General features: G+C 45.1%; 2 protein-coding genes across 4 annotated transcripts in view; both read left to right on the top strand.

The window, feature by feature from the left end:
• The window catches only part of ap1b1 (adaptor related protein complex 1 subunit beta 1), a 30068-nt gene extending 27114 nt beyond the window's left edge, over positions 1-2954 (top strand). For all 3 annotated transcript variants that reach the window (XM_035529804.2, XM_035529802.2, XM_035529803.2), the window contains one exon: positions 1352-2954. In XM_035529804.2, coding sequence (XP_035385697.1) covers positions 1352-1426 — 75 coding nt within the window. In that variant the 3' untranslated portion in view covers positions 1427-2954. The remainder of the gene's footprint in view (positions 1-1351) is intronic.
• A 1565-nt stretch (positions 2955-4519) lies between these two features.
• The window catches only part of rasl10a (RAS-like, family 10, member A), a 15983-nt gene continuing 6074 nt past the window's right edge, over positions 4520-14428 (top strand). The window contains exon 1 of the mRNA XM_027006270.3: positions 4520-5753. Coding sequence (XP_026862071.2) covers positions 5538-5753 — 216 coding nt within the window. The 5' untranslated portion in view covers positions 4520-5537. The remainder of the gene's footprint in view (positions 5754-14428) is intronic.

Below are 14428 nucleotides of genomic sequence, written 5' to 3'. Positions count from 1 at the left end.
ATTCTTTACACATGGACTTAAAAAGTTAATGTTTAAAGGGTTTAGTTCTTTCACTAGTTCAGTAGTCCTGATATAAGCGTTTGTCATGTTACAGATGATATAATGACATACTGCATCAAAGTTTAGGTTATAAAGAGCTGTATATAGAATTGGTCCTTTTGAGTTTGCTCTGTTTCTCTGTCCAGTCCTCTGAACCTCTCAGACTGTGCACAGTGTTCTCTCATTCTGATTGGCTAGTGAAAGCTTGTCTTTGAACCTTTGCCACTCCTGGACTTCCATTGTTAAATGCAGCCTAAGGACTTGAAAATGTCCTCTCCAAAGAGAAAAGAGCAAACTGGTATTCAGTCCCATGCTACCTCTCGGGGGACAGAGCTGGACTGGTTTTATTATTTTATCATTTTTAGTACAAATGAGGGAGAAGGGCATGTGAAAAGGGGCCAGTGGGAAGGTGAGGGGGGTTAGTAGCTAAAAACCAAATAACCAGCTGATGAGCAGCAGAAGGAAGTGTTAGTGAGGCAGGGGGTGGGAAGCAGGTGCATGAGCGCGAGACGCAGGCGGTCCGATGCGCCCGTTTAGCCTCTGTGAAGAGCGAGGGCAGCGGCAGGGAGGGAACCCGTGCGGTGCAAATTCAGTGTGATGATCTTGCCTGACTCGGATATTTTGAAACCACTCTTTTCTTCAGGACTCAAGTGTCATGGCTTTAATGTGCCATGTTGTGTGACAGAGCATGTGAGTGAAACTCTTCCCAGAACGCTGCTGGGGAAAAGAACACACTGTAAGTGCTGGAGGTGTGCTGTTGCATCCCAGGAAGACTTGGTGTCTGCAGGTTCTTACGACGAGCCTACAGGGAAGCACTAACTACACTAACTAGGATCCTTTCTTGGTTCGAGAGGTGGATCCATTAGTAAAAGGGGCGGAGCTCTGCAGGTTTGGAGCAAAACACTTGCAGATTCTACACCCAGCTGAACAGTCCTGCCAACAGTAATCAGTATTTTAAAGGACATTTGGTTGTTGTTGTTGCCCTAGACTGACCCCTTTCTTAGTTCAGGAAAAAACATAATTTACTCTGAATCGTTTTACAGGGAAACTAAAAAAGTAGACGTGACCAGCGAGGCCCCAGAGATTAAACACGAGCTCTTTTTCCTCAGAGCTTCAAAATGAAAAGCATTTACCAAGCCTGAGCCCCTCGATAGCCAGATAGATAACGGTTCATTATTATTATTAACATGATAACTATATGACCCGTGCACTTTCATCAGTGTTGTCTAAGCTTTTGACATGGAGGTAACCACTCTGGGTGTTCCCCTGCCTCCTGTGCCATGCTGAAGGCTGCTTCCCTTCTCCCCCACAGCTGGCTCTGAAGTGTCGGGCACCCGAGGTCTCTCAGTACATCTGCCAGTGCTACGAACTGCTCCTGAGGAACTGAAGAGCAGAGAGGATCCTGGCTGCTTCTCTTCTCCTCCACCCTGATGCTGCGGGCAGAAGGACTCCGTCTGGACACGTCCTGACTCCACAGGAACCTCTCTCTATGTCTCCAAGTCTCTTCTTTGCTCCACATCTTCCTTCATTTCTCTCTTTCTCTCTCTGTCTCTTCTGTGTCTCCCTCTCTCTCCCTTTCCCTCACATGCCAATCTGCGTCCTTCTGGTCAAGCAGGACTACTTTTTACTCGTCCATCCTCCTCCTCCTCCTCCTCCTTCCTCGCTCTTTGTCATCCCTCCTCATCCTCCCTGCGTGACCACAGTCTTCAGTGACTGGTCGTGATTTCCAAATACATTGCGGTTTTGCGCACTGTTGGAGATTAAACGGACGGTGGTGGGGAATGTGTTCACATTTGTGCTACTTAAGTGTGTGTGTGTGTGTGTGTGTGTGTGTGTGTGTGTGTGTGCGTGCGTACGCATTACACATTTTCTTTTCATTTTGACAACACTCATGTCCTCGTTAAACATGCATAGCTCACATGAGTCTCACCCGTCCTCTGACGACAAACTGTAGGGTGCGACTCTTGGTCCAAGACTACCCAAAATCCTGTAATGTTTGGGGTTTTTTCTGACGAAGATGAAGTAAATGACCTGTTGAAGTCCCGCCCCTCCCTCCTGAGCTGCCTGTGCAGAGACCACACCCATCTCTGCCAACCCCTCCCCATCAAATTTGTTTGATTAGAACCATGCCTGTTTTCTTTGAGCTAAGGCCCTGCTTCTGTCCTGAACAGCTGTGTGTGCAGTGGCTGTGGCCGGAAGACAGGGGCGGGGCTGTCGGAGAGGAATGAAGATTGGGGTGGCGTTTTTGATGCATTTGATTGCCTTTGCTTTTTAGGGTGTAGCCTAAGTGCGCTCTCTCCCCCTCTCTCTCGGTGTGCAGTAGTCCCCATGCTGTCTGTACTGCTGTGCTGGGGATATTATTAAGTTTTATCCTTCCGATCATTTAATGTGTATCTGTTAATTATATCAAATATGGGCGCGTTTGGTTGGAGGGCAGGTGTTGGGTGCTGAGGTTTAGTGGTTACAGTGCCCCGCTGGTGCAGTTATCCAGAGCTTCAGCTCTCTCCTCAACTGCCTGCTGTAGGCTTTCATCTGTTTGCATGTGTGAGACTGTGCGCGTGTGCCTGTCTGTCTGTTTAACCCTATGGACTGCTTCACTGAGTGAAATCTAAAACCTTGTAAACAGGCCTCACTGTAGCTGGAGGCTTGGCTATACTCTGAGGCGGAGTGAGAAAGCAGCAGATTAAATCTTCTCTTTGATTTTTTTTTTTTTTAATTGCATTTTATTCGCTGAACAGCTCGGGAAAGTATACATTACAAGTTTTTGTTTGTTTGTTTTGTTTTGTCCCCCCCCCCCCCCAATTAAATCTCTCATTTGCAGTGGTTGCATCAGCCTGGATGTCTGTCTGTCTTTTTTTGTCTTCTAAGGCTACTTTTAGTCTGGCAGCAAATAAAACTTCCTTCCATGTATCCAACGCTTGTCCCTTTTCAGGCCTTTCAAATACTTCCCAGTTTTTAATCATGTTATTACTCTTCACACATTTCATCTGGGCTCAGATAAAACACTTAGAAATACAGAGAAGACTAATTTGTTCAAATGAGAAATCTGTGCAACTGCTGAGTCTTTTTTAATATTAAATACCTTCAATTAAAACTGATTAATTTTTAGAAACCAGCCACTTTGACCTTGCTGCCTAAACGTAGGCTTAGATAATGATGTATCTTTTACTTTGAGCAGTGTTTTTCTGTATTTCTGTGCATCCATGTCTGGGAGTAGGTAGAAAGGTGGATCTGATGGAGTGTGTATTTCAGTTTATGGACACCAAAACGCTAAAGATGAGTTAAAATATCTGGTAAAAAAAAAAAAAAAAACATGGAATGTTTTATTGTGAATACTCGAATCATTTGAAATTAAAAATAAATCTGGTATATTCACAAAGGTCTTCAGAGTGGTGACTGCCGTGGAGAGGCGCTTTGAGAGCGCCCGTGCTCCAAGGCTTGAGCGTCGTAGTCACGGATCGCCTGTTCTCCAGCGGGGCGCAGCGGAGAGCGCGGGTCCGTTGTGATAAAAGCGTCATCATCATCTGTACTGTGCGCCTGTCTCTCTCTACCGCTCCCCTAACACCTCAGCAGTGATCCAGGGCCAAACGAACGACAGAAACGCGCAGGCAGCGTTAATGTCGCGCCTTTGGGCGGCAGAGAAGGCTCGTGTAACGATGGCTGATTGAGACGCGTGTTCATGGGACGCCAGTGATCCGGTTTAAAGCTTCGGGCTCGGTGCAGGATGGGTCAGCCTAAACATGACCATCGCTATGGCCCGTCAGTGCTGGTCCAGAATGGCACCGGGCCTGCTTTATACCGACCCGAGGGTTGGCGGTTATCTGGACGACAATAATACGAAATAAAACTCAACACAATGAATTCCAGCATTTTAGTTCTGATAATTATCATATGCGGCTTTTCGTCATTACTGAGCCATGTTAGCGGAGTTAGAAAGGCACCAAACGTGCCGCTTCACCGCCTCCTTGTAAACACCCCCCTCGGCTTTGTGCTTAACAGGCGGCGTTCACCTCGCAGTCCAAAATAGATACCCAGCCGGTCATTTAAACCGGATCCGGGCTTTGTTCCCTGCAGAAATAATCGTCATTTGGAAGTGCGAGTGAGTTTCGGGTTCGAGTGGGGGGTATAAATGAGTTCTTGAAGTGTTCTCTTCATATCAACGCCAGTTAAAAAATTAAGCTGTTTCAATGGGCCTATTCGGATGAAACGGGCCTACTGGAAGACCCGGCGCTTGATTTGGAATGGCTTTGTAACAAAAAACATGAGTTGGATCTTCTCCGAAAGCCACAGCAGGAATCGACATAGCCCATGCAATTTAACTCCATATTTAATGACGGAGGCGCCTGTTTCGTTTGCATATGTGCAAATCTTGGCCCAAATCGTTCTGTTATGACATGCATGCAAAGAAATGCGCGTCTTCCTCCGTACTGTGCACTCCACATGTCGCGAGGCCTGACTGCTTCCAGCGTCCTATTTTTGCTCTCATTCACCGAATCCCTCATGGGGAGAAAAATACAGAAGCAGATCCCCTCTAACCGTTACACGGGCGGGTTACGATGGGGTGGAGACGCCAGCGCGCAACCGTTTCTTAATCAAACACTCAGAAACTCTCATTTAGTTCACGAGCGTCACGCCAGTGTTTTCTCTTGCGCGTTATACTTGGACGCTTCTGGGCATGAACTGTCGCCTCGCACTCCCGGAGAAACGGAAGACGGAGGGCACGATGAGCGCTAAAACGCGCACGCGTATGATCGAGGCGCATGATGAGCACGGGTGAGCAGGCGACAATGCGGTCACTTCGAAAAAAAATCGGCAAAGCAGCTCGTTTACAGCGTGTCTCTACGAGTGACGCGCGCTGCTTTGCAAACAGTGCAACCATAACCGCGTGGATCACCGTTTCCATGAACTAGTTTCGTGGTTATTGTGTTGGTGTGCGCACTCACGGACCGCGACCGAAAAGCCATTCACACGTCCTTGAGGCACGGGTTGCTCGAGGACTCACTGGGCAGTGAGACTTGCAGACCAAATGGACTGACGGGCTGTGCCGCTATGTGAAGGAAACGTCGGACTCCAGAGGGGAAAAGCCGTGCAACGCGATGGATACTGCGTGGGAATCACGAGGACGGAGTTTGCACGCCCGGAGGGAGACTGAGAGCGCGAGGGGATTGGCTTCTAAAGATTAGCGAGCGCGGTTGCTGGATTTCCCCAATGGCATGCAAAAGCAGAGAATCCTCCGCAGCGAACGGATCGGTTTTGGTTTGCTCAGTAGTGGAGCACGTTTATATGGTGTACTGGTGGAACAGATAACGGCAGGAGCTGTGGTCTTTTTTTTTTCTTTTAATGCAGAGAGCCTACAGGAGGACGCATTCAGTGCCATGAACATGCCTTTTGATGAAAAGATTTTCAAAGCGGCACGAGACGACTCACAAAAACTACTTATTTGATCTTTTGTTTTTAAATGAACGGGTTGCGCTGTCCATGGTCCTGATATCCACGGGATGGTCGAAACGCTGAGCATCGCTGTCATCGGTGCGCCCGGAGTGGGAAAAACGTCCATAATCCGACAGTTTATTTACAACGACTTCTCCGACACATACAGCCCCACTAAAACGCGATACGTGTACCGACCCTCCGTCATTCTCAACGGGGTCATGTACGACCTCAAGATTCTGGACGTCCCGCCATTTCCCTCTTTCCCTTCCAGCCCCACTCAGGTAAAGTTGTTCTCTGCGGCATTTACTGTAGGTTCGGTTGAACACCGCATGCAAGGGATCGGTTTCTCTCGCCGTGGATTTGAATCTGTGCGCGGTGTCGGGTAGGCTGTGATTATTATTATTATTATTTTTTTTTTATAGCAAACGGCTTTTCAAAAGCACACGTGGCCGCGCTCCGCGACAGAAGTACAACACGTTTCGCGTCTGCTTTCTTTTTGCAATTTTGCAATTAGAGTCACTTCTCGCAGTATCCTACGGTACTCTACGGTAGTCGCATACTTGACCTATAAAAGACGTGGAACTTTAGAAAAAAACTGATAACGTGCAAAGTATTCGTAGGTGTTTCCTGCATGGAAGAATTTTACGCCTTTTCGGTTATGTAGAAGCCTGGCTAAATAGATGCCCTTGCTAAGTGTTTGATGGATTAAAAAGCCATAAACCATGTCCTCTAGGGAGTCGCGGGCTATTTCTGTTGGCCACTTCGTTATCGAGTCCCTTTACGGTCAACAAATTACCTTACCGTGGACCTTTTTTGGAAAAAGCAGTTTTTAAAGGCTCGGTCTGCTGGGTGTGATTTGTTCTCCTCTGAAAAGTGAAGATGCCTGACGCACGCTAATATTGCGGGGAGGAGATGGCTGGGGGGTCGCTTTCTTCCAGTAACGGATCTTACTAGTGCGGTTGCTATGGAGACCTGGCTTGACTTGAGCGTCTGAGAGCTTGTTTTGTTTATAGACGCTCAGAAAGGGGGGGGGGGGTTGACACTCAACTACACCCCTCGGATTCCACTTCAGTCTCTTCGTACTTGTCCTTCACTGTTTGACTTTACCATTTTTTAATTAATTAATTAATTAATTAATTAATTAATTAATTATATATATATATATATATATATATATATATATATATATATATATATATATATATATATATATATATATATATATATATATATATATATATATGTATTTATTTATTTATTTATTTATTTATTTATTTATTTATAACGAAAAGCTATTTGACCAGAATGTAATCAGGCTGCTGTTACAACCTGTCACTCTTAAACTGGCCAACGTTTATGACGTCAGTAATAACGTACATTTAGCTGCTTACGTGAATGTTTGAGCAAATGTAACCTTCTCCTTCCACCAGGTTTAAGAGTCTGAGTCAGTAACGTTTTACCAAAACTAATTTTAAAACAAAGGATTCAGTTCATATAGGCTGGTAATACATTTAAAGATTCAAAACAAGTGATTTTGATAGGCTGTATTGTGAGCCTGGCCACATCTTTGGAAAATTTGGATTTTATAACTGACTTTTTTATCTTCCAAAAAAATCTTTCTTTTTAGAATTTTTTGTCTCTTATTCATACATCTACAGCTTTCTCTATGGTATGCTGGAATTACTCCTCAGAATCAATCATCTGAAGAAGAGTCCAGGGAATAATTGCAGGGTACTTTAGTAGAAGATGTAGTAAAAAAAAGATTGCAGTGACACAAAGTTTCTAGAGTAACAGGAAGTTTCAGACATCAGCTGTGCAAGCAAAGTGCTTCTGAACTTCCAGAAAGTGGAGCCAGTATATATCTTTTAAAAAGTAGATGTTTAAATCATAACATTCATTCCATGGGGTTTTAAAGTTCTTAGACTGTTGAAAAGTTGTTTTTCCTTGAGATTCCTCATGTCATTACTGTCATAGCAACAAATGGTAATATAAACAGATATGTCATTAATGCAATGACCAATAGTATTAAAATGCCTGCCACTGGAAATGACAAATGCTAGGTGTGTGGTATAGAACTTCTGCTGTTCCTAGGCCTGTGCTCTTCTGGACAGAGATGTTGTCATTCCTGGGATCTGTTGGAGCCACTCCTCCATCTTAGGGGTCACATCCCTGCATGACCCTATTACCAGTGGGACAACCTTTGTGTCCCATGTTCTCTCTCTTTCCATCTTTACTGTCTGGCATTTGTGCAACCCGTCAAAGACGTGCTCGCCAAATGTGAGATAAACGATCAGTTCATAGAAGTGGCGCTGTATTTTTCAGCCACTCTAGATTGCCACACCCATCAAATCACCAGTAGGAAAGCATCACCCGTTCCCCCTCATGCGTTACTTCAGGAGTTTGTTTATGGTGTCTTTTCCAATCAGCTTCATTATGGGGAAACCAAGGGAAGGTTTGCTGATCACTTTGATGAACACCTGACTATCTGGATTAAGGATTTATCAAATCTGATGGTAAGACATTATAATGCTAATGGACACTGGCAAACAGGTACGTTATTAATGCAGTTTTTGCTAGCTATCTTACATTCAGGTTACCTTCAGTTTTAATCTCTCTTCCTATCCTATTCTCTTGACAAAAACATGTTGTCTGTATGAGCAAAAACAGTAAAAAAGCTAAAATGGAATGAGACCTCCATTTGTGCTTGAAAAATGTTGCCTTTGACATATCCACTGGCCCGACAGTAGATTTATAAACCTAAACTAATTCTCACGATCAGTATAGTTGCTTTTGACATTGTCTTTTTAAAAACGCACTATATAAACAAAATTACATCTTTAAAGCAATAACCATAATTAGAAAGGCCACTGCCATTAGCTAATACCCTTGGCATACTGGGTTATACTTGTGGCAATATTTAGATAAGTGGTACGTGTTAAAGTAACATCCACATGGATGCCAGGACCCAAGGTTCACCAGCAGAACATTTCACAGAGTATCACACTCTCTCTTCTGACTTGCCTACTATAGGGCATACTTCCCATAGAGCATACATACTTCCCATAGAATATACAAACTTCCCATAGAACATATATAGTTCCCACAGAGCATACATACTTCCCATAGAGTATACATACTTCCCATAGACTATACATACTTCCCATAGACTATACATACTTACCATAGTGCATACATACTTACCATAGGACATCTATACTTCCCATGTAAAAGTATAAATGATGTAAAAACGCGATTCATCAGACCAGATCTTCTTTCATTGGTCCAGGTCCAGTTCTGATGCACATGAACCCATTGTAGGCACTTTGGTAGTAGAGAGGGCTGAGCGTGGGTACTCTAACCAGTCTGCGGCTACACAGCTCTATAGGCAGCACGCTGTGATGCACTGTGTGTTCTGACGGGTTTTTCAACAGTTTGTGCTACAGTAGTTCTTGTGTGGGATCAGACCAGATGGACTAGCTCTTGCTTCCTATGTGCCTTGGGTACCCGTGACCAGTTGTCCTTCTTTGGAGCAATCTTGATGGGTACTTACCACAGCATACTGGGAACACCTCAAAGACCTGCTGTTTTGGAGACGCTCTGATCCAGTTATCTTGCCATCACAATGTGGCCCTTTTCAAAGTTGCTCATATCCTTGCCCTTTTTTTCTGCTTCCAACACATCAACTTCCAGAACTGACTGTTCACTTATTATTATTATTATTATTATTATTATTATTATTATTAGTCACCTTTCTCAAACTCAGGGATTCTTTACAGACAGATATCAGCTTTTACATTCAAATCACTCTCACACACCGATGAGAAGCGGCAGCCAATCTGCGCACAGCGTGCTCTCAGTCAAAAACTACAGCCCCCTGGCAGACTGCACTGGGTGTGGGTTAAAGGGGAGGAGGTGAAGACCAGGACAGAGCACCAACCATCACTGGACATGCAAGCACACAGTCACATTCACAGACACACATACATATATTTTATACAGGTTGCATTTATACAGGACAATTTAGAGTATCCAATAAACCTAACCTCCATGTTTTTGGACTGTGGGAGGAAACCACTTGACAGGTGCCACTGTAATAAATAATGTTATTCACTTCACCAGTGGGTGGTTTTAATGTTGTGACTGCCCAGTGTGGGTTTGAAGACCCTTCCTCAGTCTTTACTGTGGAGGCACCCAAACCCTCTCTCATATTATGACTCTCTGGGTTTCTACAGGGTAATAAAGTCTCAGCTAAATGGAAATTAAGTTACTGCATGGTATCACATCGCTGAACTGTGCCATGCAAATGGTCAGTTAGCTAACGCTAACGCCATCAAGCCCCATTACCAAAATTACATAAATAACATCACATTAAAAATACAATTCAAATAAAACCTCATTCAAATCCCGTTGAATGCTGTAAGAATTTCACTTTGTCCATAACGAACAGCTTTGACTGTGACTGAGTTACTGGAATTGCACAGTTGTTCCCATTTTTTAAACTTTGCATAAGCATTACATTTACTTTTGCAAGAAAACACGTGGTGATGTAATGTAGCAACATTCTGTGAAATTATATTATTCTGTCCCACCTGAAACCTTTTTCCACGGCAGAGTTGAACAGCTCTGAGTAGAGTGTGCAGTGATGCTTCCAGCAGTGTTGGAAGCCATATGCTCCTGGGTCTGCATGGCTGTTGCTGTCCTGCCTGACTGTCTCACTCTCCTGCCTGACTGTCTCGCTGTCCTGGCTGACTGTCTCGCTGTCCTGCCTGACTGTCTCGCTGTCCTGGCTGACTGTCTCACTGTCCTGCCTGACTGTCTCACTCTCCTGCCTGACTGTCTCGCTGTCCTGCCTGACTGTCTCACTCTCCTGCCTGACTGTCTCGCTGTCCTGGCTGACTGTCTCGCTGTCCTGGCTGACTGTCTCGCTGTCCTGCCTGACTGTCTCACTCTCCTGCCTGACTGTCTCGCTGTCCTGCCTGACTGTCTCACTCTCCTGTTTTGGGTTGTTGTTTTTTTTCTGAATTCGCCCCATGCCAATTCACACTTATGCAGTCATGTGTGATGTGCTGCTGTTGTATTACCACGCGGACCAGGAGAAGCAACAACTCGCTCCAGCCTATATACTACCGGACCTGATTTGGATACCAAAAAGGCCTGGTGACGTTGGCTTTCAGGCGGTGTGAATTCGAGATCAGGATGTGGATGAGAGCGGATTCTGACTGTCACTTACAGCACACCTGGAGGACATCAGAGGTTCATCTGGTGTTTGGATGGGAGAGAGGCTTTGATGTGCAGATCCTACGAGAGGCCGCCAGGGAGCTCTTCTGCTTTTAACCCTCGTGGTCTTTCGGATCCTGGGATCAGAGGGAGCGGTCCCTACGCTGACCTGCCACTGCACACACTGGGGAAAGAGTGTGAAGTCCTCTGTGAGGCTGAGCGAATGGAGACTGATGGACCGCTGGGACAAACTATGGCTTGAGGAAAAGACACAAACGTATTTAGTTTATTTATTTATTAGAAGACACAAATTTATTTATTAAAGCAAATCGATGGACTGAAACAATTGCAAAGACATTCTCTTATCAAATGTGAAGTGCATGCGAGTCCCCTTCAGTGTGCTGGCGTGAGATTTACCTCTGACAGCAAGTCACCTGACCTTCCCACTGCTACCGCTCTGGGATTGGCGTGTGTTAAATAGCTGAAGGGTGGAGTCTGATAGCTCCTCCTCTGTTTACATATCATGGATGAGACACAATACCTCCTCCTCATCAGTCAAATGTTATGGGAAGACCTGGAAGCTCCTCCGGGCGCTCTGCACAGCGGGAACACAGCTGGCTGGAAATGGTGGATTCATACTTCACTTAGTCTCTCATTGATTTTTTTCTCGTCCACTAGTCGTAAGTGGAGGTGACGGGTCTTGAATAATCTTGCACAGTATAATCTTGGAGAGTATACTGTTTCAGATGTTGCATCGCTTAATTACCTGAATTACTGAAAACCTTCACAGGCTTTTATAGATGTACTGAACAATTTTGGAGCACATCAGTTATGTTCACCAGTCAGAACAGGCATTTACTCCAGACTCCATTTTATTTGAGATTTGATGAAATGGAACAGAAGATTCCCATTTCAAACCACAGTAAGAGCTGTTATATTATAGCTCTTTTGCTATATGAGACAGGAAAAGTCTGATTCTTTCTCTCTCTCTCCATCTGTCTGAGCTCAGTGTAAACACTCAGTGACAGATGCTTAGCAAATTCCTTCATTTCACACTCATCTTGAAAATGAACAGAATCTGTTACATATATCCACCATGGGAAACCCTAGGGCATCAGTGCCTCGACCAGAGGAACCGTCGCCCAGGAACAAACAGGAAGTCCAGAAAACCGAGAGATCAGTGGGGATGTCGCCTCGTGATTTTTTGCAGTCTGATAATGTCTGATTTCTTGCTGTTTGCATTTGATTCCTGGGCTTGTGAATCTGCATCCGACAGCAGAAGTGTGCTGTTGGACAGCTGCAACGTTGTGTGTTCCTAACTCGTCATCGTGGGGTGTCTCGTACAACCTGTGGGCTAATGACCAAGCCCGTGCAGACACAGAGTGGCTGTTAAGATCAGAGTAAACGCTAAACACTTCAGAGCTATGGCTGCCCTGAGTTGAACTCGTAATCACAGCTGAAAAAAACCACTGCAAGATTAGCTCAGTCCATAAACCAGTAAAACCTGAAATGCAAGTCTTGATTACCTCTGGTGTAATCTTGAAAGGGAGGGAGGGTTGGTCCTGTAGTTGCTCCCTCTGCCAGATCCACCACACATGCCAGTGGTTCTGTGATGTCGGACAGAAGCAGCACGGAAGCAGGACAGAAGCAGCTTCTAATATCAGTGGGAGAGGTTCGGTTCTCAGCACTGCATTCACCCAGGTCCCAGCTGAGCCTAACGCAGCTTAATGGAGGCATTTCAGAGAGACGTCCAGACCAGCAGCTGAGGCTTCCCTCCCCTCGCTCTCGTTCCTCAGCCCTCCTTAGCAACCTTCCTTCCTTCACTCTCTCTTGCTCTCCTTCTTTTCTCTTTCTTTCGTTTTCTCTCAGTCTCGTTCATGAGCTCCTTACGCAGTGATCTCCCGCTGCAGTTTCTGCAAGAGATTCTAAAACATGGGAACGCTTCTTCTTTTTTAAACGTTAACTTCAGGTTAGTGCTGTGCATCTGAGAGAGCGGGGTTTAGACAGGAGATACCGAGCTTGGCTCTGATCAGCTGCTTCTGTCAGCCAAGATTTCCCACAGCGAGAGACGGACAGATGCAGAGAGACGGAGGAACACAGAGAGAGAAACTGGAGGGAGTTCAGAGTCCAGCGTGTTTCTTTTAAAGCGTGCTTAGTGCTGAATGATGGGGGGCAGCTCAGCACGCTGATTCAACACTAGTGCAGGCATTACGTCATCCCTTTATGGTTTTACGTTGTGAATCTGCATATAAATATGACAGCACTCCATGATGGAAAATTGTGGTTGATGTTTAATTGGTAATCTGTTTTCTTTTATTTATCCACGAATCTGAAGTGATTAGAAATTCTGACGACTGTTAGTTTGTGCCGTGAAGGCAGAAATGGCCCCAGATCTCAGCTGTAGGCGTCTGGACCAGAGAACCGCAGTGCAGAAGCTCCAGCGCAGACCAGGGTTCAGGCCACTGTGGGCCAGGGCCAGTCGCTGTGGACTTTGCACCCTTAAATCCATTTCCATTCCGATCATTGCTGTCATTTCTTCACAAATTCAAAAGTTCCACGTGCCTGATCTGAAAAATCCCAAAAAATACTTAAAAAATACTTTTTGATGTGAAGGCTGTTTATCTAAAACCGAACAGCGCCGTCACCAGGTGCTGAAGAAGAGGAGTGGGTGGACAAAGAAAGAGGTGCATTCTTTCTCCCCGATGGCAGTGCCGAGAGAGGAATATTGCGGAGGGGTTGACGCAGGGAGATGAAACACGGGGACAAGCTGCTATTTTTATCCTCGCAGGGCTGGTGGTGCACGCAAAGCTCCCGAGATGAGCAGCCTCCTCCACCTGCTGCATCTACTCCGCGTGCTCCGACCTGCTTCACCTATGCTATCTTCTCCACCTGTACAGGGGCTTGGAGGTGTAGGCCAATTCATATGAGCTGGCCTTGGTGTACGGGTGCTCTCTAGAAGATTCCGCAGTTCTTTTTTTGGACTGTAGAATGCGATGTTTTCCACGTCTCCCCTGTAACAGCCACAGTGACGTCTTTAAACTGAACCAGACAGATTTTACACAGGGCTGTGTAATCCAGCACTAAAACCTGGCCTCTAATTCCTCATTGTATGTACTGCATATTTTAACATATGCAAATTAAATTACATTTAAATGGTTAATATGTTTATATTCAAGGACAGGGCATGTGTTCTGTAGTTATTGACGCGTGTTGTATAGTTATTGGCACGTGTTGTTTAGTTAATGGTATGTTGTTGTGTAGTTATTGACATGTGTTGTTTAGTTAATTGGACATGTTGTGTAGTTATTGACACGTGTAGTTAATGGCACGTGTTGTGTAGTTATTGACACGTGTTGTGTAGTTAATGGCAGTTTCCCTGAGTCAGCAGTATAATTGCTTTATTTCTTTCTGTGAGTTTGAGTTGTTAGGTGTATAAGTCTAAGCATCCATAAACACTCAGTATGTTTAGAGGAGTTCATAATTAAATTTGCTTAATCATGCATAACACCATTTGGCACAGATCTGCTTATTTATTAGTGTAAACTGTGGCAGACTGTGCATGTGAGGACTCTGTTTGTGGTTCTGAAAAGAAAAAAGTAACAGAGCAGGAGGGAACCACATGGTCCATATCCACCAGTCAGTGGTCCCGCTCACTCCACTACGACCTCTCACCCCACCGGTCAGTGGAGAGTTAACCGTCTATGGAACATAACTCTGCTCCCTCTCTGCCTCGTTCCCC

Source organism: Electrophorus electricus, chromosome 5 (assembly GCF_041902795.1).
Source record: "Electrophorus electricus isolate QZ-2024a chromosome 5, ASM4190279v1, whole genome shotgun sequence".
NCBI classification, from domain to species: Eukaryota; Metazoa; Chordata; class Actinopteri; order Gymnotiformes; family Gymnotidae; genus Electrophorus; species Electrophorus electricus.
Note: the sequence above shows the minus strand (reverse complement) of the source record. Positions and strands in the feature narration are given on the sequence as shown.